Raw genomic sequence first — 27,993 nt, 5'->3', positions numbered from 1 at the left:
CATGGTATTAAAGCCAAAGAAGCAAAATGTCTGGCTGAGCCTTCACCAACCTTACCAGTCACAGAAGGCCAGTCCTCAAGGGCACATACCTCGTTTTAGGCAGCGGAAGAGTATGTTTGTGAAGAAGCTAAGAGAACACTGGCAGCCTGCTCCCCTAAGCTGCCATCTGCACATTTCTTAAACAAACAATAGAAATAAAGAATATTTACTGAAATTTCCCGAATCTTGCACAGAACACCAGTGATGGATTATCCAACAGTGAGCTGGAAATGACTCTTGTTGTATCATTCTGGTAATGAAACTGTTGAGACATTTTCCAAATTTCTAATTTTTATTCCTTGATTATCTAACAAAAAAATCTCTGCTTAGGGATTTCCTTGGCATCCAGATTCTAAGAAGCCAGAGAGCAAAGCCCAGGAAGGGAACGCTTTGTTTATGAGGTCATTCTTGAACATTCTAGTACCTTACTAGCCTGGAGGCCCACAGAGTCAAATACTCCCTGGCTGATCTCTACCATCCACATCCTCTTAATGATGTGTTAGAGTAAATTAAGGGTCATATAAAAGGGAAGAGCAAAGTTCTCTGGGGGCTCTAAGAGCTAAGAGCATACATCCAGGGCACAGGACTGGAAACAGCAGGATGGACAGAAAAGATTTCTATGGATCTGGGGCTAGAACACAAGAAGTGGGAGGAAAGGAACAGAGGTTAGTCATGCCCAGCACTAGGTTATGGGGCGGGCGGCATGTAATGTGCACATATGACTCGCCTAGATAGAGCGTAGGAGCTCATGAGCCTGTGGGTCAGATATATTTTAAGTACAGAAGCAATAGTGTTTCTGCTCTGTTCAATTCTTGGGATCAGTATATTCTCCTTGCTTTCCTTCTTTTAATCTCCTGCAAATCTAGACAGAGCAATCTGGGTAACCCTTTGTTGTATTAAATCTTCAGTGGCTAAATTGATCATAGTCGTAAAAACATAACTTCTTGAACCATAGAACAAGCAAATGATCACCACAATATCTCTGTAGTCCCAGGCATTCTGAAACAAGTGTATATAACTATTCTTGGTAGGAAAATACTCTTGTCAACAACCAATATACTGAACTGGGAAATAACATATTTATTCAGCTCCTCCTATACCTCCTACTGCCTCCTTAGGGGGTCATATGCCCCCTAAGGCCTTCTTAGCTAATGCCCAACATCCCCACAACAGCCCTCTGAAGCAGCTGCTGGGAAAAAGCCTGACTCAGTACTCCACCTGAGTCTGTTTCCACCTGCCCCATACATCAATATGCCTATTCAAGTTGGGACACAGAGAAGGCCCTTGGTACATGTATGCTGTATGAATATACAAATGAATGACATCAGGGGTCCTTATGCTCACTCAAGCACCTGAGTGAGCATGGTGGGAGTCCATCTCCAGGAACCCCAATGGTATACTTCCATACCTTCCCTCTTTAAGCATCAAAAGCACACTTTCGGAGAGAAATTGAGAGGAGATTAAGAATATAAAGAATTCTTTCAAGATGCTTGGAGGGGTGAGAAAAGATGGCCAGCTGGAAGCGCAAAGTCCAATTGTTGTTAGTATACATCAGCACAGCTAAGCACAATTGAATGTGGTCTCTGAAGTCACTGAGGAAGATATCTAGTCTGGGAATGGAACTTCAGCTGGTGAGTAGAATCAGAAGTGAAAAGCTTCTCCAGGGCCAAGTGAAATCATCCATATTTTCTCATGAAGAGGTGGGCACAACAGATACCCTGGACAAGAAGCCAAAGGGCCATCTATCTCTTCTGTCCTTCCAGCAGCAACTCACATCGTGCCTGACTTCTGCATCACCACCCCAGCCACACACAGCTAGGGAAGTCAGCAGTCAAGCACGCAGGCATGGCAGCTTGGTGGCTCAAGTCCCGGGGCCAAGTGTCATTCCTTTACTTGTCTCAAGAACTGGCAATGAAACAAAAAGCTCACATTTTATAACCAAACCCTATTCCAGCTCTTGGTGTTTTGCAGGGAATTCCACAAAATTTAAAGTGATAGAGTTTAACCAGTGTCTTTTTGAACACTGGATGAGAAAGCATATAGACTGTTGCATAATTAAACTAGTCCTGCAGGACATTAATGGGAGTCAGGTTTGTGTCCAAACACAATATACACACTGCTGCTTTCTCTAGAGCAAAAACATAAAGAACCATCCTTATTCTGTTTATCCAAAGATTTCCTAACTCCTATCGATGCCAGAAAGTAACCATTATTTTCATAACATTAACTTCAGTTTAGAAAAGGGAACTGTCAAACATCCCGCCACCTGTTTTGTTACCTGTGGAGGTCATACAAGGGGTCATAGTTCATGTCTTTGTAACTCCTCTCTACGCCAGAGATCATTTACAAAGAAAATGGAGGGAAATCGGAAGCTTACTGCATCAGAAAAAACACTGCCATCGCACAAGGATGTGGAATAGAAGGGAACCCAGGAGTCTCCAACTTTGACAAGTGTCTTCTGAGCTGAAATGTCAGTTACTTGAACAGTCTGGAGATTCGTTCTATTGCCATTTACCCTAGTGAGTACTTCCACAGCCTTTTACTATGGGATCGCTGATTCTCTAAAGTCTGTGAGTTCCAAAAGATGCAACAACCCTTAACAAGGACCTTACATCAAACCTTCTTGGAGCTGCTAATTAGTAGATGCACTCTCGGGTCTTCACCACTGCAGTCACAAGCCCTATCCTGCTCTCTCCATCGTGCTAATGTGTGGTATAGGTTAACAGCCAACAAGGTGAGCCTCTCACGCCTACATTCAAGATAAGGGGAAAAGTTTCCATTCAGGGTACAGTGAAACAAGTCAAAGGACACCAAAAGGAGCAAACAAATTCAGAAAGTCAGATACTCCACAGGACAACAACAAATGATCCCATTTTTACAGTAAGTCAATGACATGCGGAAAAGGGAGCAAAGGGGGGAGCTTGCTCATTGTAGATTGAAATGACAGAGACCGAATGTGATAGGTGAATTTCATGATTAGATCAAAATTACTGTCCAAAGGCATTCCTGACCTTCAGGGAAATCTGATTTTGCCTGGGTGTTAAGTGATACCAAAGAATCATGGTTTATTTTATTAGGTGTAATAATGGCATTATGGTTTATACAGGAAAATGACTGTATTATCTAGAGATATTTACTGAAGGATATAAGGGCAAAATGACATGCTATTAGGGATTTTTACATTTTAAAGCTATTTTAAAGCTTTTAAATGCTTTAGCAAAGAAAAATGAAGAATTCTATGAAGTAACTGGTATAAAATCTTGGTAACTGTTAAATCTCAGTGCACAAGGGTTCGATGTACTATTCATTCTATTTTCTTTTAAGATTTTTATTTATTTATTCATGATAGACATAGAGAGAGAGAGAGGCAGAGACACAGGAGGAGGGAGAAGCAGGCTCCATGCCGGGAGCCCGATGCGGGACTCAATCCCAGGACTCCAGGATCATGCCCTGGGCCAAAGGCAGGCGCTAAAGCACTGAGCCACCCAGAGATCCCCTCATTTATTTTTAAATATGCTTAAACTTGTTCATGTTTTAAAAATTCATGTGAAAAAACTAACTGAGCTAAAAATCTTTGGTAATAAAATTTACAAAAGTTCCAAAATCTATAATATAGGAAAGAGTTTATAAAAACACAATACAGGGTGGTACCTGGCTGGCTCAGGTGGAAGAGCATGTGACTTTTGGTCTCAGAGTTGTGAGTTCAAGCTCCAAGTTGAGGATAGAGATTACTTAAAAAATAAGATCTTAAAAAAAAAAAGTTATGCTTTTTCCTCTAAAGTAAATTTCTAAGAGGCAATAAACCTGGATCTCCCAACAGCTAAAGAACCTGGGTGTCTTTTGTCTCTCTTCTCTCAGGTACTGTCAGTTTATCACTGACAGTACCTGAGAGTGGTACTGTCTCCCCCAAGCCAACAGACTCAATCAAGAACCAGCTTCAGAGAGCTCAGCCTCCTTGTCCTGTTTCCATATGGTTTCTCGGACTAACGCCAAGGTTGGGTAGGGAGGGGAAGGTTTACTTGTTATAACATACAGATTTTTCTGGTCTCTGAAACAAGGTGGGTTACAAAGATGATCCCTATTAAATCCTGCTACCACAATGCTTCAAGGGATTAACACAACCTCCTTGGGCAGATATATATATTATTTTAATCTACATTCTAATCTTATTAATAAGTATATTCCATAGGCGCCTAGGTGGCTCAGTTGGTTAAGCATATGCCTTTGGCTCAGGTCATGAGTCCCGCATCGGGCTCCCTGCTCAGTGGGAGCCTGCTTCTCTTTCTCTCTCTGCCCCTCACTCCATCTCATGCTCTCTCTCTCATTCAAATAAATAAATTTTTAAAAAATTAAAATACATTAAAAAAATAAGTACATTCCTAGGGTGCCTGGGTGACTCAGTTGGCTGAGTGTGTCAGACTCTTGATTCCAGCTCAGGTCATGATCTTGCAGTTGGGAGATCAAACCCCACATCAGGTTCCGCACTCAGTGCGGAGTCTGCTTCAGATTCTCTGTCTCCCTCTTCCTCTTTCTGATAAATAAAATTGTTAAAAAATAATAAGTACATTCATGAGTTCCTTCAAAGAACACTGTAACTGTAATTTTTAAATAGACAACTTTTTTTTTTATTGGGGTTCTATTTGCCAACAAATAGCATAACACCCAGTGCTCATCCCATCAAGTGCCCCCCTCAGTGCCCATCACCCAGTCACCCCATCCCCCCACCCACCTCCCCTTCCACTACCCCTTGTTCGTTTCCTAGAGTTAGGAGTCTCATGTTCTGTCTCCCTCTCTGATATTTTCCATTCATTTTCTCTCCTTTTCCCTTTAATCCCTTTCACTATTTTTTATATTCCCCGAATGAATAAAACCATATAATGTTTGTCCTCCTCCGACTGACTTACTTCATTCAGCATAATACCCTCCAGTTTCATCCACATTGAAGCAAATGCTGGGTATTCATTAAATAGACAACTTTGCATTCCATTTTTTCTCCTATCTATGACACACAGAATAAACAGAGTTCAATCCTGTATAAAAGCTCAGTAGCTTCTAACTTGGTAGTAACAGACCCTTAGTTCAGGAGTCACAAACTATAGATGATTTTCAAAAATGACCTTTAGTTCCTCTTTAAAAAAAAAAAAAGATTTTATTTGTTTATTCACGAGAGACACAGAGAGAGACGCAGAGACATAGGCAGAGAGAGAAGCAGGCTCCATACCAGGAGGAGCCTGATGCAGATGCTCAACTGCTGAGCCACCCTTTGTTCCTCCTTAAAAAAAGAAAAAAAAAAAAGATCTGGGGCACCTGGGTGGCTCAGTGGTTGAGTGTCTGCCTTTGGCTCAGGTCGTGATCTGAGGTCCCAGAATTGAGTCCTGCACTGGGATCCCTGCAGGGAGTCTGCTTCTCCCTCTGCCTATGTCTCAGCCTCTCTCTCTGTGTCTCTCATAAATATATAAATAAGACCTTTAAAAAAAATCTTATTTATTTATTTGAGAGAGAGAGCACAAGCATGGGGAGGAATAGGTAGGGGAGAGGGAGAAGCAGGCTCTGGGTTGAGTGGGGAGCCCAATGTGGGCTCTATCCCAGGACCCTGGGATCATGACCTGAGCCACAGGCAGAGGCTTAACCAACTGAGCCACCCACGTGCCCTGACACTTAGTTCCCCCTTAAGGCAGTAAGTCAAATAATGAACTGCCAAGTTGGTCACTGTGATGGTGAATCCTTATAATGCCCCAAGTTGCCAGAGGCCATGGATAAGACACTTAGTCTTCTCCTTCAACTCCCTCTCTGAACAGGATATAACACAAGGTATTGTTACCCAATTTCTGTGGCTTTTGTAATCTAATTATGTAACTAAAATAGCTACAATCCAAATCAACTTCGGCACCATAAGATCGTTATATATGGTTAAAACCCTTTATCTACAGAGTTCACCATTCTTCTACTTCTAATTATTCTCCATCATAATGCCTTGGTAAAGTCACCATAATCACTTAAACTTCTGGGTTATAAAATGTGTGCATACTCTCACATCACAATTTCCAGTCTTTAAGAATGTTACTTCTTGGGCACCTGGGTGGCTCAGTTGGTTAAGTGTCTGCCTTCAGCTCAGGTCATGACCCCAGCACCCTGGGATCAAGTCAGGGAGCCTGCTTCTCCCTCTCCCTTTGCCTGCTGCTCCCTGCTTATGCGCTCTCTCCCTCTCTGTCAAATAAATAAATAAAATGTTTTTTAAAAAACTAAATAAATTAAAAATTTTTTAAAAGAATGTTATTTCTCTCTGTGAATATTGTGAAAATAATTACTTGAGTTGGTTTACCTCATGTATATGATTAGAAATAATGAGAAATCCTCAGGCCCAAGTTTAATCATGTTGTAATTAAGCACTGATTGTACAAAAGACTGTTCAAAAGGTGAACTTAAATTGACAACTGAGTTCGTTTATGTCAACTGCCTTTCACATACATGATGGCTAAGAGGCACACAGGGTTTGCATTTTCCAAGAAATCACACAGAAGCAGCTGCTTTGTCAATAAACGTGGCCAGTTTCACATCTCTCTTGGTCAGTCCGCCACAGTCATGCGAGGTTAGGGTTATCTGCACCTAAGAAACAGAGAAGCAGTTTTAAAAAGCTAGAGCTACAATTCATGCTACTCATTTTTGGTAGTTCACAAGTCATTTTATTATTCAACATTCACATCTAATACACAGTGCAGAGATTAAATAATTTACAAAACACTACATTATGAATAAGTGCAGCATTTCCAAAACCAAGTCTCCTGCAGGGGCACCGTGGGCTTCAGGCTGGGCCCAGCAGCTGCCCACAGATAAAAAAAAGGTCCTTTCACGTGAAGGGCAATCCAGTTGCCGGAATCTGTAATCTTGTCCCTCAAAAAAAAGAGACAGACTACGGTTCCATTTTGACTCCCATTACTTTAATTACACAACTATTTTAAGGCCACTGAGAAAAACCAAAGTATCAAATGTAGTATCTTAGGAACTACAGTCAGAAAAGCCCATTTCCAAATTAGGGAAATGGGTGGGGGGTGGAGGAACAGACTGTGGCTTCTTGAAAAATCAATTAAAAAGCAAAAGTAAAATTATGGGCAGAGAGAGGCAACTAGGTAAGAAAGGTTTATCATGGTACCTGCGTATTCTGAATTATTCCAATAAATCACAAGTACATCAGAAAATGTTCTTTCTTTCAAAGAGAGAGAAAAGAGAATCATGCAGAAGTCTAGATAAGATACTTCAAATGGCATGACCATAAAGGCAAGGACATGGGGGGGGGGGGGGCATGACTGTTCTTACTTTGAGCCCCCTTCAAAACTACTTAAAATCTTTCTTTTTAGCCTGCTCTTTGTCTAATGAAGGTCAGTTCCCACTTAGAATGTAGAATTTAACAGTTATTTTTAAAGCACAGTTCTTGAGTAGTTATTTCAGTAAGATAATAAGGCCATATCTCTCTTATTTGCTACATTACATTCAAATATTTACCTTAGGAGAGTTTAAAATGTATCTGCATGGCTGATTTTCAACTTTAATTCAGAAGCCTTATTTGGCCGAACTCACTCACATTAGTTTCAGTAGAAGACAAGCATGAAAATAAAAGAGTTTTGTCACTGCTCTCTTGAGTAGATCTGAGAATTTGTTACTAATTTGCAATAATACACAGGGATTCACAGCAAAAGAATAAAAGAACCCTTTCCTAAGCACAATGACACTTGACACATCATTGCACAGGATAACAAGGAAGAATGAAATTTCTTAAACTTCACAGTGAAGGTGATCCCCAAATAAGGCAATTTAGTTACCTTGTTGTACACATTGAACCATTCCGGGTGATGATTCATCTTCTCTGCTTGCAAGGCGACTCGGGACATAAAGCCAAATGCCTGCATAAAATGAAGCTGAAACTGATTAGTGGCACTGCCTTCTACTCTGGACCTGCCCGAGCGAGACCAGAGCAATCCAGCCCGATAAAGACAAGGCTAGGATCCTTAGGGAAGCCTGCAGAAATCAGAAATGAAAGGGATTGCTCTCCACAGAGTTGGGGTAACGGTGTAGCAGGACCATGACCTGCTGGCTCAATGTTGAAAAACAATCAGGCTCAAATAAACAAACCAGGAAATTGGTCTCACCCAGTGACCTGTCTGGACTATTTAATTGTCCTCAGGACAAGACTTGCCAAAATAGCACAGGAGTAATTTCCCTTCAACCAAGTACCCTGGATCTCACTACCTGGCCCTAAAGCTTCGGGGCTACTTTTCTTGGGTCACAACTCCATTGTGTTTGGTGAACAGATTGCTAACTAAGGCATCAATCCCAAAACTATGGAAAAATATCTTCCAAGTTTGTCTTCAGTAAAAGCGCTGGCAGAACTGAACACCTTCCCCATCCTATCTCCCAGACAGGGCAGGATGGGATAAAAGACTTTTTTTGACATGTAAAGTGAGACAGGGAAGTCTGGCTTGCCTGCTCTGGGTCTTCTTGGAATTGCTCAGCAATGCCATGTGGAACAGAACACGCTCTTCCTCAGGGCAGAGGATGGCAGATTTAGGCACATGAGTAACAGTGGCCCTGTAGGGCTCTGTCTTCGTTCCATAGGGAAAGTGCAAACCTAATTTTGCTAAGCAGAAGGTAAACTTGTCCTGAAAGGACAAAAAACTTTTCTTTTGCTTGCTTTCCAGTTTTTATGAAGGCAAATGCAAACAATAGGAGAGTCTGTCTCTAATGTGTCCAAAGGCAGAAATACTTGGTAAGACTCTAAGGTAATGGTATATTAACTACAAATTTACAGTGGAATTCACAGGGCAGTACTCATTGTAGCCACATAAATAAATATTTAACTACATTACCCCAATCCAGAAAAACTGATCTGATGCTAGCTGAGCTATGCTTTTTGGATCACCAAATTGACATAGAGCACATTTCCAAGTAAATATGCGAAGTATGGAAGATGCTATTTTAAACCATTCTATGTTATTCAAAATGGTTCCTATGTCAGAACAATTGTATTCCAGATAAAGGCTCCCATTTTGGCCTTTAATTAAAGGCCTGAAGGTTTTCCCTGTCAAGAAGAAAATTCAAGCAAAATCCATCTAATCACTCTTGGAATTATCAGTGGAAAAAAAATATTCACTCTCCTACCTCTTAATCTCATAATGTGATTCTCCAGATTCTGTCAAATGTGCAAAGTCTGTTTTAATTATCCAAATACAGAGTTAACCTGCATTAAATTATGTACAATGAGAATTTTTTAGTCTATTTGCCTATAAAGCATTATTCTTATTTAGCTTTAAAAGACTTTTATACTAGCACAAAAACAGACACATAGATCAATAGAACAGAAAAGAGAACCCAGAAATGGACCCTAAACTCAATGGTCAACTAATCTTCAACAAAGCAGGAAAGAATATCCAATGGCAAAACAAACAAACAAACAACAACAACAAAAAAAAACCCAGCTTCTTCAACAAATGGTGTTGGGAAAACTGGACAGCCACACACAGAAAAATGAAACTGGACCATTTCCTCACACCATACATAAAAATAGACTTAAAATGGATGAAAGACAAATGTGAGACAGGAATTCATCAAATTCCTAGAGGATTTTGCACAGGCAGTAACTTTTGTGATCTCAGCCGCAGCAATTTCTTACTAGACACATCTCCAAAGGCAAGGGAAACAAAAGCAAAAATGAACTATTGGGACCTCATCAAGATAAAAGCTTTTGCACAGCAAAGGAAACAGTCAACAAAACCAAAAGACAACCAACAGGATGGGAGAAGATATTTGCAAATGATATAACAGATTAAGGGCTAGTATCCAAATCGATAAAGAACTTATCAAACTCAACACCCAAAGAACAAATAATCAAAAATGAGCCAGAAGATACGAGCCAAAGAAGACATACAAATGGTTAGCAGACACATGAAAAAAATGCTCAACTTCACTCAACATCAGGGGAATAGAAATCAAAAACATAGTGAGATACCACCTCATACCAATCAGAATGGCTAAAATGAACAAGTCAAGAAACAAAAATGTTAGAAAGGACGTAGAGAAAGGGAACCCTCGTATACTGCTGGTGGAAATGCAAGTTGGTACAGCCACTCTAGAAACAGTATAGAGATTCCTCAAAAAGTTAAAAATAGAGCTATTCTATGAACCAGATTGCACCACTAGGATTTACCTAAAGGATACAAACGAGGGATCCAAAGGGGCACCTGCACCCCAACATTTACAGCAGCAAAACAAACTATGGAAAGGGCCCAGATGTCCATCAGCAGATGAATGGACAAAGAAGATGCAGTATATATATACAGAGGAATACTATACTCAGCCTTCAAAAAAATGAATTCTTGCCATATGCAATGATGTGGATGGAAGTAGAGGATATCATGCTAAGCAAAATAAGTCAATCAGAGAAAGACAATTATCATATAATCTTACTCATGTGAAATTTAAGAAACACAACAGAGGATCATAGAGGAAGGGAGGGAAAAACAAAACAAGACCAAATCAGAGAGGGAGACAAACCATAAGAAACTCCTAATCGTAGGAAACAAACTGAGGGTCACTGGAAGGAAGGAGAGTAAAGGGGGATCGGGTAACTGGGTGATGGACATTGAAGGCACATGAGCCCTCAGTGTTATATAAGGCTGATGCATCACTGAACTCTACCTCTAAAACCAATAATACATTATATGTTAATTAAATGAATTTAAATAAAATTAAAATATGTCCACATACACACACAAAAAAACTTTCAAAAAAGTTAACCACAATCCCTGAGAAATAGTAACACAGTCATTAAGGGCATAGGCTTTTGGGGATCCCTGGGTGGCTCAGCAGTTTGGCGCCTGCCTTTGGCCCAGGGCGCGATCCTGGAGTCCCGGGATCGAGTCCCGCATCGGGCTCCTGGCATGGAGCCTGCTTCTCCCTCCTCCTGTGTCTCTGCCTCTCTCTCCCTCTCTCTCTCTCTCTCTCTGTCTATCATAAATAATAATTAAATAAATAAATAAATCTTAAAAAAAAAAAAAAAGGCATAGGCTTTTGAGCCAGGGAGGCCTGAATTCAAATTCCATCTCTACAACCTGTCATGTGAGCCTCAGTTCTCTAATCAGTAAATTGAAGATAATAATAAAAAGCTCACATAATCACCCTAATTAAAAATGAGGCTCCCTATGTGGAGCCTGCTTCTTCCTCTGCCTGTGTCTCTGCCTCTCTCTCTCTCTCTCTCTCTCTATCATAAATAAATAAAAATTAAAAAAAATAAAATAAAATAAAATAAAAAAATAAAAATGAGATATAGGATATAAAAGTACCTAGCACAGCACTTGGCACTGGGCAAGAGATCAATAATGGCAGATACTGCTACCCCAGACTGCTCTGGCCAAACTGCACGTGATAAACTTTATAAAATGTAATGACAGGTGAAAAGCCCTCCCACGGCCTTAAGAATCTAAGATTTCAGTTGTTGTCTCCCAGAAGAATAGCGCTTTCCTTTTCCCACATGCCATAAATAGAGACTGTAACCCACACACAAGGAAATAGATAACACACTATAGGGTAATCCCCTGATGCACACTGACCAGGGAAAACAGCCTAATGACAAGATACTAGTTGGGTAAAGTCAGTCACCATTCAAGTTCTTGGCCTGTGGCCATCATTTCTTTTAACTATTATCTTAAAGGTCCAAAGTGATGTTTAGCATCCCTAACAACTTCCAAGAACCAAGTGGATCAAGGGATGATTTGAACATAGAAGTGCTCCTCAAATCTTTGATTACTAGCATGCCATCAGCATGGTAGCACAATCTATTTTAGCACAGAAATGACTTCAAAGAAAAAGCTCATTGGGGCACCTGGTGGCTCAGTCAGTTAAGCATTCAACTTCTGATCTCAGCTCAGGTCTCAATTTCTCAGTCCTGACTTTGAGCTTCACAATGAGCTCCACACGAGTGGAGCCTACTTAAAAAAAAAGAGAGAGAGATATATATAGAGAGAGAACACCCAGATTCTAAGAAGTACATTGATCAAAGAAAAACTTTCTACCATATCTACATACAATGTGAAAAGAAAAAAAAAAGACTTCCAAAGATCTTCCAAATTTGTGTATTCCTCAGCTTTACATGTTTCCCTTCAACTATCACCTAATATTTGCATTTAATAAAATAACACAAAGCTTGATAAATAGGATCTACTCCTAATTTTTCCCTAGGGAAAGAACACTTGCTCCTGCTCTAGGAGCAAGGAGACAATTTCAAAATCCTTCTTCCATGTAACAGAACCAAATAATCCCCCAAATATTTATATTTTTAAATCCATAAATTAAAAACATTCACAACAATACACACTCAAATTAAAGTAAAAGGATTTCTGCAAGGAAGTGAAATGAGAGGAGAAGAAAAAAAGCAGAACCTCAAAAGGGAATTTTGATTATCTGTTATTAATAAAGAAGGAATATGACTAAACAGCAAAACTGGCAGATGGTGAAAAGCATCTGTCCTTTTTTTTCTACAATTTCTTTTTAAAGCCCTAGCTACTTGTTCCCAGGATGCCAGTTGGAACCTACAGGCCTTGAGCCAGCTAAAAGTCTAGGCTTTCTAAAACCATTCCATCAATAAAAACTGCAAAAAGCCCAAGGCAGAATATATACCACTAACAACCCAATAAGAAGCTTAGATGACAGGACTAAAAGAGTGGAAAAAATGAAACTGAAGTCAGCAAGAGTTTATAAGAATTAGAAAATAAGTACAGAAGACAAAGTAGATCTAACATATAGATAAATTTTGCGAAAAAGGGCCTCCTGGGTGGCTCAGTGGTTGAGCGTTTGCCTTCAGCTCAGGTTGTGATCCTGTGACCAAATCCCACATTGGGTTCCCCACAGGGAGCCTGCTTCTCCCTTTGCTTGTATCTCTGCCTCTGTGTGTCTCTCATGAATAAATAAATATTTTTTAATTGTAAAAAAGAGAACTATAAACACAGAAAGAAATGAGAGATGTAATTCAAAAAAAATTTCCAGAAATAAGATTTAAACTTATAGATTGCAAAAATTTAACCATTTCTAGATATCCTAGTTAGGTTAGTGAATTTGAAGAGTCACATCAGCAGTGAGCAACTAACTCACTCAGCTCTAGGAATATATTTAAGACAATTGTGGGGATTGTAGTCATGGAATGGAATGCAAATGTTATAAACTGTTAAAAGATATGGAGAAAAAAGAGAAGAAATAGGGAAGACAGATGAAACTGTAAAAAGCCTGAAAGCTGAGAGATCACAAGCATATTTCAAGGTATAAAACTAAGCACTAGAACTAAAAATAAAATGTAACAAAACTGCATGGTGAAGGGAAAGTAGGAGAAAGTAGAAGTTTAGTTTTGATACTGCTTAGTGGGGAGAACACTATCTAGAGAAATGCTATATATGGGGAGCCTGGGAGCTAGGTTGGTTAAGCATCTATCTACAGCTCAGGTCATAATCCCAGGGTCCTGGGATCAAGTCCCATCATTGGGCTCCCTGCTCAGTGGGGAGCCTGCTTCTCCCTCTCCATCTGCCTGCTAGTCCCCTTGCTTGTATATGTGCACTCTCCCCACCCTGTGGTTCATGAGAACCACAGAGAGAGAGGCAGAGACATAGGCAGAGGGATAAACAGGCTCCTTGCAGGAGCCCATTGTAGGACTCAATCTCAGAACTCCAGAACTCCAGGATCACGCCTGAGCCGAAGGCAGATGCTCAACCGCTGAGCCACTCAGGCATCCCAAATAAAATCCTTTTAAAAATAAAAATAAATAATAAATAAATGCTATCTAAAGAAGTAGAGGATTATGTCTGCTATTTAAAATTATAGGTAGGGGATCCCTGGGTGGCTCAGCGGTTTAGCTCCTGCCTTTGGCCCAGAGCGCGATCCTGGAGTCCCGGGATGGAGTCCCACATCGGGCTCCCTGCATGGGGCCTGCTTCTCCCTCTACCTGTGTCTCTGCCTCTCTCTCTGTGCATCTGTCATGAATAAATAAATAAAATCTTAAAAATTAAATAAAATTATAGGTATAACAGTATCCACAAGAATAAAAATAGTAATGGAAAAATTCACAATTAAGTGAAAGAAAACACAATTAAAATGAAGCAAAGAAAACACAATCCATATTATGATTTAAATTAAGGGCAAAAGGGATACCTGAGTAGTTCAGTGGTTGAGCAGATGTCTGCCTTTCGCTCAGGGTGTGATTCAGGGACCCCGGAACTGAGACCTGCATCAGGCTCCCTGTAGCAAGCCCTCTGCCTATGTCTCTGCCTCTCCCTCTGTGTCTCTCATGAATAAATAAAATCTTTAAAAATTAAATAATTAATTAATGGCAAAAAAAAAGGTATATTGGTTGCATCATATTTTATAAGACCAAACATCTTTCCAACCAATAAATGTAAAGAGCCATAATACAACTAATTAAAAAACAGAAAACTTGGGGCACCTGGCTGGCTCAGTGGTTTAGTGCCGCCTTCAGCCTAGGGCCTGATCCTAGAGACCCAGGATCGAGTCCCACGTCGGGCTCCCTGTGTGGAGCCTGCTTCTCCCTCTGCCTGTGTCTCTGCCTCTCTCTCTCTCTATGTCTCTCATGCATAAATAAATAAAATCTTTTTAAAAATGTAAAAAAAAATACTTAACTTATGATGAAGTATATCCACAATGAAGATTGAATAATTTTTTCCTTTTTTTTTAAGATTTTATTTATTTATTCATTTATAGAGATGCAGAGAGAGAGAGAGTAGCAGAGACACAGGCAGAGGGAAAGCAGGCTCCATGCAGAGAGCCTGACGTGGGACTCGATCCAGGGTCTCCAGGATCACGCCCTGGGCTGCAGGCGGCACTAAACCGCTGCGCCACCGGGGCTGCCCTTGAATAATTTTTTTAAAAGATTTTATTTATTTATGCATGAGACACACTCACACACACAGAGGAGAGAGAGAGAGAGAGAGAGAGAGAGAGAGAGAGGCAGAGACACAGGCAGAGGGAGAAGCAGGTTCCATGCAGGGAGCCTGACATGGGACTTGATCCAGGGGAGATCTGGGATCACGCCCTGGGCTGAAAGCGGTGCTAAACCGTTGAGCCACCAGGCTGCCCTAAAGATTGAATAATTGTGATGCTATACTACAAGTAACACAGCATCAAAATCAATGAGGCAGAAATGGCAAGAAATACAAGACAAACAGAAACATCTGTAGTGGAAACTTTACTTACTATTTCCTAACCCACAGCACAATAACCAAACAAAAGGAAGATGAACTACTTAAATATATCATTTAAAAAGTAGATCTAGTCCACAAAAAAATAAAAATAAATAAAAAATAAAGTAGATCTAACCAGTATACTTTCAACTCTAAACAATGAGAATATATCTTTTAAAATATCTACTTAACATTCACAGAAATTGGGATGCTTGGGTGGCTCAGTGGTTAAGCATCTGCCTTCAGCTCAGGGCGTGATCCTGGGATCCAGGATCCATCAGGCTCCGTCCAGAAAGCCTGCTTCTCCCTCTGCCTATGTCTCTGCCTCTCTCTCATGAATAAATAAATAGAATCTTAAAAAAATAATTCACAGAAATTGAACATACACTGTTCCACAAAGGAAATCTCAATCAATTCCAAAAAGTAGAAATAGTGCTGACAACATTCTCTGATAAAATTAAAAACAAAATGAGAAGGCAGAAGTAGCAAAAGTACTATCTGGAAATGTTTTTAAATTCTTCTTTTAAAGTCTTGATTCAGGGATCCCTGGGTGGCCCAGCGGTTTGGCGCCTGCCTTTGGCCCAGGGCGCGATCCTGGAGACCCGGGATCGAATCCCACGTCGGGCTCCCGGTGCATGGAGCCTGCTTCTCCCTCTGCCTGTGTCTCTGCCTCTCTCTCTCTCTGTGACTATCATAAATAAATAAAAATTTTAAAAAATAAAAAATAAAAAAAAATAAAGTCTTGATTCAGAGAAGAAATCAAAACAGAAACTGAATAGAAATTATTAATGTATGCACTATATATAGGACACATGTAAAACAGTAATCAGAATAAACACCTTTAAATATTTAAACTAAGAACTTATAAGAAAATAAATTTAAAAAATAAACTTGGGGAGGAAAACAAGAATGAATATAAATAAAGAGAGCAGGGGATCCCTGGGTGGCTCAGCAGTTTGGCGCCTGCCTTTGGCCCAGGGAGCGATCCTGGAGTCCCAGGATCGAGTCCCGCGTCGGGCTCTCGGCATGGAGCCTGCTTCTCCCTCTGCCTGTGTCTCTGCCTCTCTCTCTTTCTCTTCTCTCTATGTCCATCATAAATAAATAAATAAATCTTTAAAAAATAAAATAAAATAAAGAAAGCAGCAAATGTAAATGAACAGCAAAGAAAAAAATGGCAGAACTTTTAAATCCAATAGCTGAAACAATTATGTATTAGGAAACTGGCTACTTCATTTAAAGACAAACAAAAAGATATGGAGAAAAAGTATAGATAAATAAAACAGGGGCAGCCGGGTTGCTCAGTGGTTTAGCACTACCCTCAGCCCAGGGCGTGATCCTGAAGTCCCACGTCAGGCTCCCTGCATGCAGCCTGCTTCTCCCTCTGCCTGTGTCTCTGCCTCCCTCTCTCTCTCTCTCTCTCTCTCTCTCTCTCTCTGTGTCTCTCATGAATAAATAAATAAAATCTTAAAAAAAAAAGGAAATGAGAATAGAGAAGTAACTACAGATAAAGGAAATTTCAAAACATACAAAAAAATAAATTTTAAACAAATTCAAGTATTTATACAAAGAAATTTCAAAACATAGGTAAAACAGTTCTCCAATAAAAATTACCCCCCAAAAAATCAAAACTGACCCCAGAAGAAAAAAAAACATATAAACAAGAATAACACCAAAAAATGACAGTTCTAGCCATTTCACAGAGCCATTCTATAAAACCTTGAAGGCAGAGTTAACTCTAATACTAATTAAACTGTTCCAGAGCACAGAAGGAGGACATTTTCAAATTAGTTTTATAAACCACCATAACACTATGCCCAAATTCTCACAAAGATAGCATGTAACAATGAAAGTACAAGTTGATCTGATATTAAGTGAAATCTTAATAAATAAAACCTAGCAATATACTAAAAGAACAAAGAACCATGAGCAAATGGGATTTATTCTAAGAATGCAAGGAATGTTCAATATAAGGAATATACTCATATAATTTACCATATTAATAAATGTAGAGGGAAATCATATGATTTCCATAAATTCTGAAAAGATATTTGATAAATTCAGTATTTCTTATGTATTAAAATTCTTAATGAATTAAAAATATATGGGCCTCTCTTTTTGTGGTTATCAATGGTTTTATTTATAACAAGTAATGAGTACAAAAATTGCTTTATATTTGAAAGGTATATAGGAGCATGTAACCACAGCATCAAAATACATATACCAAAATTGGCTATATGGATAATGTATCACTGTTTGTTCATAATAGCAGCAGTTAGGAAGAACCCAAATTGGATCCTTCTTTAATAGACTATGTTCTCGGTCTAAAGGTTATATTCTTAAATGGAAAACACTAAAAGATTCCCATTAAAGTCAAGAATAAAACAAGCCAAAAAAAAAGATCTTTTATACAAACAACTAACTAGAAAATATATTGGAAGAAAAGATCCCATCTAAAGTGGCACCAAAAATCACCTAGGAGTAAACTTAACAAAAAATATATGAATTCTATTGGCAGAAAACTTTAAACCACTCCTAAAAAAAACCAGGTAAATCTTACTACATTAAAAATTTTTTTCTATATAGCAATAAAAACCAACAAATGAAATTAAAAGATAAACAAGCCAGGTTTGCAGTACGTATTTCTTTAGCATATAAAGAACTCCTACAAAAAACAAAAAAACAAAAAAAAAACACAAAAAAACAAAAAAACAAAAAAAAAAAACAAAAAAACAAATTAATGAGAAAAAGATTAACCACCAGTTTTTTAAATAAGCAAAGGACATAACAGGTAACAAAGGAAGCAAATGGTTCCTAAACATAAAAACTGTTCAGACTCATACATGTTCAGAGAAGCACAAATTAATACTAACTTTTACATCAACTATATCTCAATAAAGCTGCAGGGGGTGGGAACTAAGTTAAACTTACCAGTTTGATAAAGGTCAAAATGTATGATAATATTCTGTTGATGAGGGAGGCCTGGGTGGCTCAGTGGTTGAGCGTCTGCCTTTGTCTCAGGGCGTGATCCTGGGGTTCTGGGATTGAGTCCTGCATCAGGCTCCCTGCAGGAAATCTACTTCTCCCTCTGCCTATGTCTCTGCCTCTCATGAATAAATAAATAAAATCTAAAAAAAAAAAAAATTCTGTTGATGAGCATACAGGAGAAAAGGCACTCACATGATGCTGGTGAATATTAACTAATATATCATCACTCTGGAAGAGAATCTGACAATATCCACCCAAATTAAAAATGCCTATGCCTTTCAGCTAAGTAACTGCACTTCTAGGAATTAATCCTGCAGGAACACTTATATATGACTTGGAAGAATGGTAACTGCAGGGCGCCAGGGTGGCACAGTTGGTTCAGCCTCCAACTCTTGGTTTCATCTCAGGTCATGATCTCGGGATCCTGAGATCAAGCTCCATGTGGGGCTCCATGCTCAGCACAGGGTCTGCCTGGGATTCTCTGCCTCTCCCTCTCTCTCTGCCTCTCCTCCCACTCTGTCTCTCTCTAAAATAAATAAATGGCTTAAAAAAGGGGGGGGGGGAATGGTCACTGCAGCACAGCCTGTAAGAGTTACAGGTTTTAAAAAGCTAAAGGTCCATCAGCAAGAAACTGATTAAATATAGGATGGTCCATTTACACACAGGAATACTATGCAGCCATTAAGAGGAATGAAGAAACTCTCTGTTGACATAGAAAAACCTCCAAGAAAAAAAAAAAAAAAAGAAAAACCTCCAAGATACATTACTACATGAAAACCAAATGCATAACAATAGTCTGTGAATTGTACAAAGGAGAGGAAACTATATGCATGAATACCTCTGCAACCATACATGAGAGATTGGTAACTGTGAATGACAGCAGTGGAGAGGGGAAACTGGGTGGCTGAGAAGAAGGGACCAGAAAAGACTTACTATCTCTTTGGTGCCTCTGAATTTGTGCCATATAGATACCTGGTCTACTTTTAAAAATTAGTTTGGGGAAAAATGAAGACGTCATGCAAATGAAGATCTCACTCTAAAGGGAACTGAGATAGTGCAACATATGTAACCTGGTTTATATTAAAATATTTTGGCTCATGTTAGCTTCTTAACATATGCCTACCTGTTTGGGTGGGTTTTTAGTGCCAATTTACAACATAGTTTATCCATGAGCCATATTCTATTGAGCTATGGCCATTTCAAACAAACATATGGCCAACAAATAACATATAATGGCTGATAATAGTTTCAGTCTTTCCTCTTTTGCAAATTACAAACATTTTATGAACAAGTCAATGAATGCATGATGAAGTATGACTTTTTAAGTCACTCTGCCATATTAAGGAATGTAAGCACAACAATCACGGTAAATTGGGCCCAATGAAGTTTGTCATTTGGAAATCTCCAAACCATCAGCAATTAAAAGATTTTTCCATGAACCCCAAATCAAGTATTCCTAGGGAACTTTAATTTTTCTTAAAGTTCCTTTTGTTCCATTTTATTCCATGAAAATATGAAAGACTATCAGATGCACAAAACCAAAACAAAAACCCTGTATCAATCTGTGAAATGTTTAACAGAAGTACCCTGAATGTAAAATGCAGCTTCAGCCCAAGTAACATGTACAATTTATTAAAGTTCTAAGACTTAACTTCTAGCACATATTTACAATACAAATCTTTCATTACCCAGAGCAATTCTCTTTGATAGATGTTCTTTAAATCTGCTGCCTTTTATATTTTGATTATAGACTATTGTAATTATGCCCTAAAAAAGAACATATCTCCCACTAAGAAAATGAGCACCAGCGACTCCAAAGTAATTTCCCCAGTACAATCTCCATTAAGCCTCTAAATACTTCCTTTACTAATTCAATGAATTAGAACTCTATTGTTTGTGAATCACCTTTATGTTTGTAGGCCTACAACTCTTCTTTTAGAAAACACAATTGCTATGGAAGGAAAGGATATTTACGTCTGATTAGAAATGAAAACACTATTACATAAATCAGTTTGGGCATTTCTTCACGTCTTGAAACATGATCGGCAATTTAGTCTAATTGGTGATCAAGGAAACTATCTTGTGATCAATTAAAGTAATTACCAGATTCCGGCAATACAACCTACCTTAATTTCAGCTAGAGTCTGCACTTCTTCAACTTTAATTAAAAATAATGAAAATTATTAAGCAAAATGCACAGCAAGATCATTGCCAAGCACGCACATGTCACAGGACGGGGCCTTCCCATGGTGTTGTGACTGATCAACCACATAAACACTGCCTGGTGCACCAAGAAAAGGCATTCTTTGCCCCAGAATATTACATGACTCACCATGACTTTCTCATGGAAACACTGTTAACTGTTCTAGCCACTGCAAAGGGAACATCAGATACTAATTTGCCGGCAACAGAAGAATACTCTGGACTAGCAACATGAGAATTGTGAGGAACAGACCCAACCAAAGATGTATTTGATCCATGCTTTTTTTCTCCGAAGTGTCATTCATATTTTGAGCATGTTGGTCTAGTGTAGAAATGTTAGGGTCAGAGACCTAGATTGAAATCCTAGTGCTAAAAAAAAAGAAAAGAGAAAGAAAAGAGAAAAAAGAAAAGAAAGGAAAGGAAAGGAAAGGAAAGGAAAGGAAAGGAAAGGAAAGGAAAGGAAAGGAAAGGAAAGGAAAGAAAGAAAGAAAAGAAAAGAAAAGAAAAGAAAAGAAAAGAAAAGAAAAGAAAAGAAAAGAAAAGAAAAGAAAAGAAAAGAAATCTTAGTGCTGCTATTCACTAGCTATCTGATTTCAGAGAAACCACTTAACATTTGAAGCGATCCTCAGTTTCCTATTATGTAAAAATGGAGTATGTGCCAGGCATTCTATGAGACGCTCAGTGAATGCTACTGATTATTATCATCACCAACACTTTAACTTTACAATGTCTGGGGCCTAGACAGGAAGATCCTTTCCAAACCTATGAGAAGAACCACTGAAGACCAAAGAAATTCACCCTCACAAGGATGAAAAATCAGAAACCTACTGAAAACTGTTTCTCTAAGTAAGTATCCTCATAGAAAGATTTCCAGTGGAAATGGCAATCTGTCGGTGAGCATATGAGGCAAGCAGGTGATTCCTGTGTCCTTGAAGAGCCAGACTAAAGACCTTACCTGAGGACCAACACCTAAGCAGTTTAGTATGGGTGTCTGGGGACAGACACAACCCCCAACAATCCCAGGCCACTACTCTACCTGCCTTCAAATTGATCCACTGTAGAGAATTATCTCCAATAATTCATGCCAAGACTATCCCACTTTTCTCTTAAAACTGGCTTCTCCGAGGCACCTGAAACAATGCCCACAAGGTACCAAATGAGCAGCTGGCTCTACTGTACTGTAGGCTAAATTAGTGCCCCTTAAGCTGTTGGTAATAAATATACAACCTGTGAGGTAGCATGCTCACTTCTAAACATTACCCTCAAAAGCTGTGCTCACAGAACCGTAACATTCCAGAGCCTTACAGAAAAGTTCTTAAGTCATCATTTTTGGCAATTACCGTAGTATCCCAAACAGCCATGTGGAAAAATAAGATAGCTTTTAGCTAATTATATGATACTATCTTCAAAAATATACTGTTAAATGAAGCAAGGTGCAAAACAGTTTTCTTTTGCAGAACTAGGATTTATAATTACATTAATAAATTCCTCCTGACTTCCTAGGCTAGATGACTACTCTTTGACAGAGGTCTACTAGTATCCACGCTTCTCCAGGCAGCAGAGTTGAACCAACATCAACACCTCTACCCACAATTATACCTAAGAGCCCATCATTTCTGTTTTGTTTTTAAGGAAAGTCCTCTAACTAGACAAATACCACATATCTGATGTGAGCCAAAGAAGCGCTATGGACAAGAGGATCACAAGCTGAGAATCTTTTCCCTAAAAAGACATGATTAATTTCCAAATTCCTCTGCATGTAAGTTTAAATTACATTTCCCCATATCATCATCAGCTACTATGGGGCATATCAACAGCTCTGTGTGATTAGCTTCATCTGAAATTTCTCACAATCCTTCAGTTTTGCTCTCTTGGAATCAGCACACTTCACCAGTTTCCTATCCATCATTTCCCTCTAAAGCAAAGTGAAAATATGGGTTTCAAAATCATCCCAACAGGAATTCACTAGAGAAGCCATTTACTTGGAGTTCCCTAATATCAAGTAACTTCTCATGCCTCCCTGTTCTCTCTACGGCTGCTTATGACCACCAGTTAGGTGCTTGGGAAAAGCCTCATTGGAAGTTGTCTTTCCTAATCAGCTGATAATTCCTGTTTGTTATCCTTCAGGAGTCTCATGAAATAAGAGGTATGGCAAAGACTTCCAAATATTTTTTGCTTTGTTTTAGTCAAATTAGAATTCATGAATTAAATCCTTCAAGAATTAGAATTCAGGCTCCTTGTCATTGTCACCATTATGCAATTTATAAAAATTCAAATTTATATAGAAAAATATCCTTAGGCTTCAACTTTATGCATCCAGATCACTAAGATATATGGAATATCTAGCCAAATACATTTTTAAAAAATCAAATAACAGGCAAATGGCAGTCTACTCCCGACCTTTTCTTCTTTATAATCAACTGGCTCCTTTTAAAGAGATGCTACTACTACCTGCACTATGTGATTCCAATATATTATCTGACATGATACTGTCCTGCCCTATTATTGTACCTAAGTTTAAATAGAGAGAAGGCAAAAAAGCTTCTGCTCCAATTGGAGTATTTTAAATTAAACTGAAAGTCAAGATCCTCCAACAATAAAACCAAAAGAGTTGAAGGAATAGAACAAGGGTTCAGAGCAGAAAGAACACCTACTCTCACAGCATGGGGTAGGGAGAGATGGTACTCAAAAAATACTTTAAAGAAACAAAGCAATACCTATTTGGCTTACCTGTCCAGAAAATACATTTTCTATGAGCAGTACACATTTTGCAAAACAGAGTCTCATCTCACATCACAAAATCTGTAACTGTATAAAAAGGTCTATCCCACCATCAACAAATTCATACTTAGTCTTTGCTTATTTCTATATTGGATCAATTCTCCTTTTAAGGGTTTTTAAGTACAGTTTTGATGACATTTGCCAATATCTTCTGTGAGAAAAATATACCACTGAAACATTCAAGCCCGATCAGACCTCCAGATAATTCAGCAGAGGACCTCCAGCGATAGACGGCTGCAATGCATCACTGCAAGCAAACAGCCTGCCAGACCCACTTCTCAGAAAACACTGCCAATCCAGAAGAAGCCTGGTGAAGAAGGAGACCATCTCTTAACTCGTCTGTATTTATTTGTTTCAAAGTGCACACATAGGTTGTGAACTTGAAAAGGTCCCTGAACCTGTCAGAGTCTTCAGACACTGAGCTAAAGCAAACCACAAATATATTCAGAATTTATCCTCAACCTGTTATGATGAGGCTTAAGGAGAGACCTTTGGATAGTTAAAAGATTGAAACTAGGGACTTTTTTGTTTCTGTTTTAAACAGTATTACTAAAGAATTGAAGAAAAATCTCAGGGCTGGACACACAGAGAGAGTAAAACAGACTTAGCACTTACCCTGCTTTTGGTATCAAAAGACTCAGAGGGTCTGGTGGATGGTGTCATCTCATCCTGAAAAGTTCTAATCCCAGCTCTGTCTCATTCTCTGGCCTTGAACGAATCCTAAACCTCACTCACCTCCCTCTCCCCGTCCCTGTAAATCAGAAGCTCTACTACTTAGCTTCACTGTGCAAGGTGTTCTCATAAAAACATGCAGAGTGCTTTGCACAGAAAACATGTTACTGGGCAATACTGCAAAGGTTCCAATCTGCTTGAATCCTACACAAAGTAATTTTATGCAATTTTTTTCCTCTAGAAAAGTTGCTCTGTGTGGCCAAGTAAACTTGGTTGCATCCTGGATATGAAGGAAAAAATTAAGTCTCTGTGATAAAAATTCACAAGTAAGGCTAACAATTCAGGAAATAGTAATGGACAGAAGAAATCTTTAAAAGAACAAATGCTTACTTAGGTCAATTCTTTCTACAGTACTCCTATATAAATTACCTTAGCTTCAATTGTTGATCACGTTGGGTTTTTAGGGTTTGGGGTATTTTTTTTAATCATTCATAATATCCTGAGGAGGGGGAAAAACAGTCTGTTTTCCTGGAAGTATATAAATGGGAAAGTTGGCTTTCCCTCTTTCAAGCAGGCTCCCATCCAGTCCCACCACGGAGCAGCTGCCTTCTCTGTGCACGTGAGGGCTGACGGGCCGGCAGCACCCGATGAAGCTCCATCTCCACACCAAGACCTGCACAGCTTGCCTGCAACACCACCGGAGAAGAACACCACCGGCTCTCACACACCGGCACAAAGAAGACACAGAGATGTTGCTGGAGAGGGAGTACTCTGCCACTTGATCCAATTCCTCAAGAGAAATGCTTCCCTTTTGTTTTTCCAAAGTTTATTATTGCATACCTTATGCAAATCCTACTTTCTCCATCGGGCCATAATATTTGAGAAAAACTCAAGTCAAATTAAAGGCTTCAATAGCCTTGCCAAAAGCACTGTGATTTTCCTATAAAAAAAATTATTCCAATTTGTTGATCTTACAGAGGATGAAACATACTGTAACAATCTTCATAATTTATGTCCTGTTGGGACACAAAGATTTAAAGTAACATAATACAGAGCCGCATCATGGCTAATCTAAACCACCTGACCAGATAAACACCAGCTTCCCTTCTCTCCTCAGCAAGGGCATTTCTGTTTATTGTCATATCATTTCCTCATTCTAGGAACATGCAGAATAAATGCAGCCAACCTGCATTTCAGTGGGAGGCTGAGCTGGCCTTTCCCATGTCAGGAGGTTTGTGTGCACACAGGTACCAGTACAATGTCAAGGGCTTACAAGACAGAAAACAACCCAGGAATTCCACCCTCAAAATCATTTACAGCGAAGCAAATATGGATTCGTCCAGTACAATCTGGACCAGGTGTGGTGTTATAAACCACAATCTTTGGGGTCGTTTTTTTTTTTTTTTTTTTTTTTTAACGTCACTGAAGAGGTAATTCTTTCCAACAAATTATGGTGCTTACTATGAGCCAAATTTTTATAAATGTTTCAATCATGCCTCTTGCTATGTTCACAAGCACTCCTGATCTGATTAACTAAACTGAAACACCCAAATTAACCAAGATCTTTTTGGAGGTGAGTAATCTTGGTAGAAGATAAAGACAAAGAGCCCCTGCAGCACTGACCATGGCCATTTCTGGTGCACAACTACACAGGACAGATTTTAAATTGGGAGGTTTCTCCAGGGTCCAAATCCCTTCAGCCCTTCTCACATATGCAAACCTTACTGGGCAGAGCAAGGTTTTTCAGGGGGACTTAAGGGAAGGGTTTAAAGTTTCAATCGTGAAAGAAAAAGTGCAGGAACACATGTGCATTCGGCAGATAACAATTCACTGAAAATATTTTAAAACAAAACAAAACGCCTGTCTGACTGAATTTTTATAAACGTGGTTGCGGAAGAGGAAAACAAACAATTGTTTAAGGATGGTTTCAAATGCTGCTCTCTGCTATTACTGAGAATTTTCAAAACTTTTCATGCTCCATTGGAAACGGCTCTGCTTCACAAGCTGTTCTTGTTGGTCCTGCCAAAGAAATGGTCTGATACACTTTATTGCAAGTTTATCGATTTGCTTACCCAAGCAAATATATATAATTACCTCTGCCTATCAAGACGGGTGTACAATAGGATTCCTCCTCCACAGAAAGCAGTGAGATGATTAAAAGACAATGGGATGGGGGCACCTGGGTGGGTCATTCGGTTAAGTGTCTGCCTTCAGTTCAAATCATGAACCCAGGGTCCTGGGATCAAGTCCAGCATTGGGCTCCCTGCTCAGTGAGGAGCCTGCTTCTCCTTCTTCCTCTGCCCCTTCCCCTGCTTGTGTGCTCTCTTGTGCATTTCTATGAAATGAAATGAAATGAAATGAAATGAAATGAAATGAAATGAAATGAAATGAAATGAAATGAAATGAAATGAAATGAAATTGAAATGAAATCTAAGGGGATGAGATGGATTAGCAGACACCAGGCATGTGGGTCCCCCACCCCAGCTCCACTGGAGTGGCCACTGCAATGTCCTAATCCAGTTCCACCAGTTCCAGAATGTGCAGAACCTGAGCCAACCCGACCAGCACAGTTTTTCACTAAGATGTGTACAGGAATGAACACAGCAAACAGATACAATTTGTGTCACAACCTGGAGCCCTCTGATTTGTGAAATTAAATGGAAAATAAATCTTGTGAAATCAAACAGAAAGTATCTTTTTTCAGACAATAGACATTCCGTAATGGGTTTGAATTTAACATTCTGCATTTTGTAAAAATTTAAGGTGACAGATTATAAACAAGCAATATTACTGGCGACATTACAAATTAGTGCTATCATAATAAGTTCTGGTAAAAGTAGGTCTTTTGCCTTAAAGCACTCACACCTTGGACTGAGACCCCACTAGCTAATTCTTGTTTTCATTATGTTTATACATCTTCCCACACTTCTAGTACCACTTCAAAATCAGCTCACAATGCTCTGAAATCATGAGGACCTAGGTCACTATGCGGTTCTCTGATGATGAAGAGCCTTATCCAATGAGCTACAATGTGACTGTCCTCAAGCCTTGACTTGTCACAATCCTGCATCTTCATTTTTTTCAATCTGTATGCCAAAGAGTTATCCTAGCAATTACATTTTTAGATCTATACCCTAAGGAAACTCTCACATCTGTACATAAGGAGACATAAGGATGCTTGTTACAGAACTGACAGTAATAATGAGCAGTGCCGAGAACCTAAATGTCCATCAATAGGGGCACCTGGGTGGCTCAGTGGTTGAGCATCTGCCTTTGGCTCAGGTTGTGATCGCAGGGTCCTGGAATAGAGTCCTGCATCAGGTTCCCCGCAGGTAGCCTACTTCTCCCTCTGCCTGTGTCTCTGCCTCTCTCTGTCTCTAATGAATCAATCAATCAATCAAATCTTTAAATAAATAAATAAATGCCCATCAACAGGGGGAATGGATAAACTTGGTTAATTTATTTACAATTGTATTTCATTTTCAGAGGAATAGAACATTTAAAAAACAAAGTACTATGTGAGAAGCAGATGGAAGAGTATTAGTCTAGGAATCCAAAACCTGGGTTCTGTACCCATACCTTGAGCAAGCTACAACACTTGGCTGGGTTAAGACTCCCTACGGACACTACAGGAGGTGATGTGTACCAATCACATAGCACAGTCCCTTCACACACAGAAATGTTCAATTAAAAAGAACAGCAGCTAATAATGATAGCCCATCACCATCTAGCAGGTTGATCATTTTTATTTTACAGAGAAGAGAACTGAGGCTGTAAGAGTCTAAGTCATGTGTCCAGAATCACACATCTCATCAAAGGTGAAGCTAGGATTCGAATCCAAGTATGCCCAACTCCAAAGCCCCCACATGTATATCTAGGACAAATCCCTGATGTCAGGTTATACTTTTTCCATTTATTTCCTTTACCTAAAAGTTAATGATAGCAAAAATAAGTTTCCTATACTTTTTAGTTTCAAAGTTTATTTTAAAAAAAAAGATTTTATTTATTTATTCATGAGAGACACACAGAGAGAGGCAAGAGACAAAGGCAGAGGGAGAAGCTGGCTCCATGCAGGGAGCCCGAT

The 27,993-nt window shown here is 39.2% G+C and overlaps 2 protein-coding genes across 6 annotated transcripts in view; both read right to left on the bottom strand.

Moving 5' to 3' along the window:
• CATSPER3 (cation channel sperm associated 3) overlaps nucleotides 1-4,720 on the bottom strand; it is a 35,705-nt gene extending 30,985 nt beyond the window's left edge. Inside the window, exon 1 of one of the 4 annotated variants that reach the window (XM_025432460.3) lies at nucleotides 210-4,720. In XM_025432460.3, the coding sequence (XP_025288245.1) occupies nucleotides 210-313 (104 nt within the window). In that variant the 5' untranslated portion in view covers nucleotides 314-4,720. Of the gene's footprint in view, nucleotides 1-89 lie in introns of all 4 variants that reach the window. The other 3 variants (XM_049091797.1, XM_025432457.3, XM_049091796.1) reach the window with 3 other exon arrangements.
• A 1,680-nt stretch (nucleotides 4,721-6,400) lies between these two features.
• On the bottom strand, nucleotides 6,401-23,986 carry PCBD2 (pterin-4 alpha-carbinolamine dehydratase 2). Of its 2 annotated transcripts, none has more exons than XM_025432724.3 (3): nucleotides 23,853-23,986; nucleotides 7,857-7,937; nucleotides 6,401-6,645 (listed from the first exon to the last, which is right to left on the bottom strand). In XM_025432724.3, the coding sequence occupies exons 1-3, from the start codon at nucleotides 23,898-23,900 to the stop codon at nucleotides 6,550-6,552; spliced, it is 225 nt and encodes a 74-aa protein (XP_025288509.1). In that variant the 5' UTR covers nucleotides 23,901-23,986; the 3' UTR covers nucleotides 6,401-6,549. The 2 variants fall into 2 exon arrangements, with proteins under 2 accessions (XP_025288509.1, XP_025288510.1); XM_025432725.3 differs by lacking the exon at nucleotides 23,853-23,986 and adding an exon at nucleotides 18,198-18,344.
• Between the last annotated feature and the right edge of the window lie 4,007 nt (nucleotides 23,987-27,993).

This window comes from Canis lupus, chromosome 11, assembly GCF_003254725.2.
Source record: "Canis lupus dingo isolate Sandy chromosome 11, ASM325472v2, whole genome shotgun sequence".
Lineage (NCBI taxonomy): Eukaryota > Metazoa > Chordata > Mammalia > Carnivora > Canidae > Canis > Canis lupus.
The sequence above is the reverse complement of the archived record's forward strand: the minus strand, read 5'-3'. Positions and strand labels throughout refer to the sequence as shown.

Coding starts and splice junctions, on each gene's coding strand:
- PCBD2 (XM_025432724.3), bottom strand. CDS start 23,900: ATGACACCATCCACCAGACCCTCTGAGTCTTTTGATACCAAAAGCAGG. Junction 7,938..23,852: donor CTTTTGATACCAAAAGCAGG/GTAAGTGCTAAG, acceptor CATTTTATGCAG/GCATTTGGCTTTATGTCCCG. Junction 6,646..7,856: donor GGTTCAATGTGTACAACAAG/GTAACTAAATTG, acceptor TCTGTTTCTTAG/GTGCAGATAACCCTAACCTC.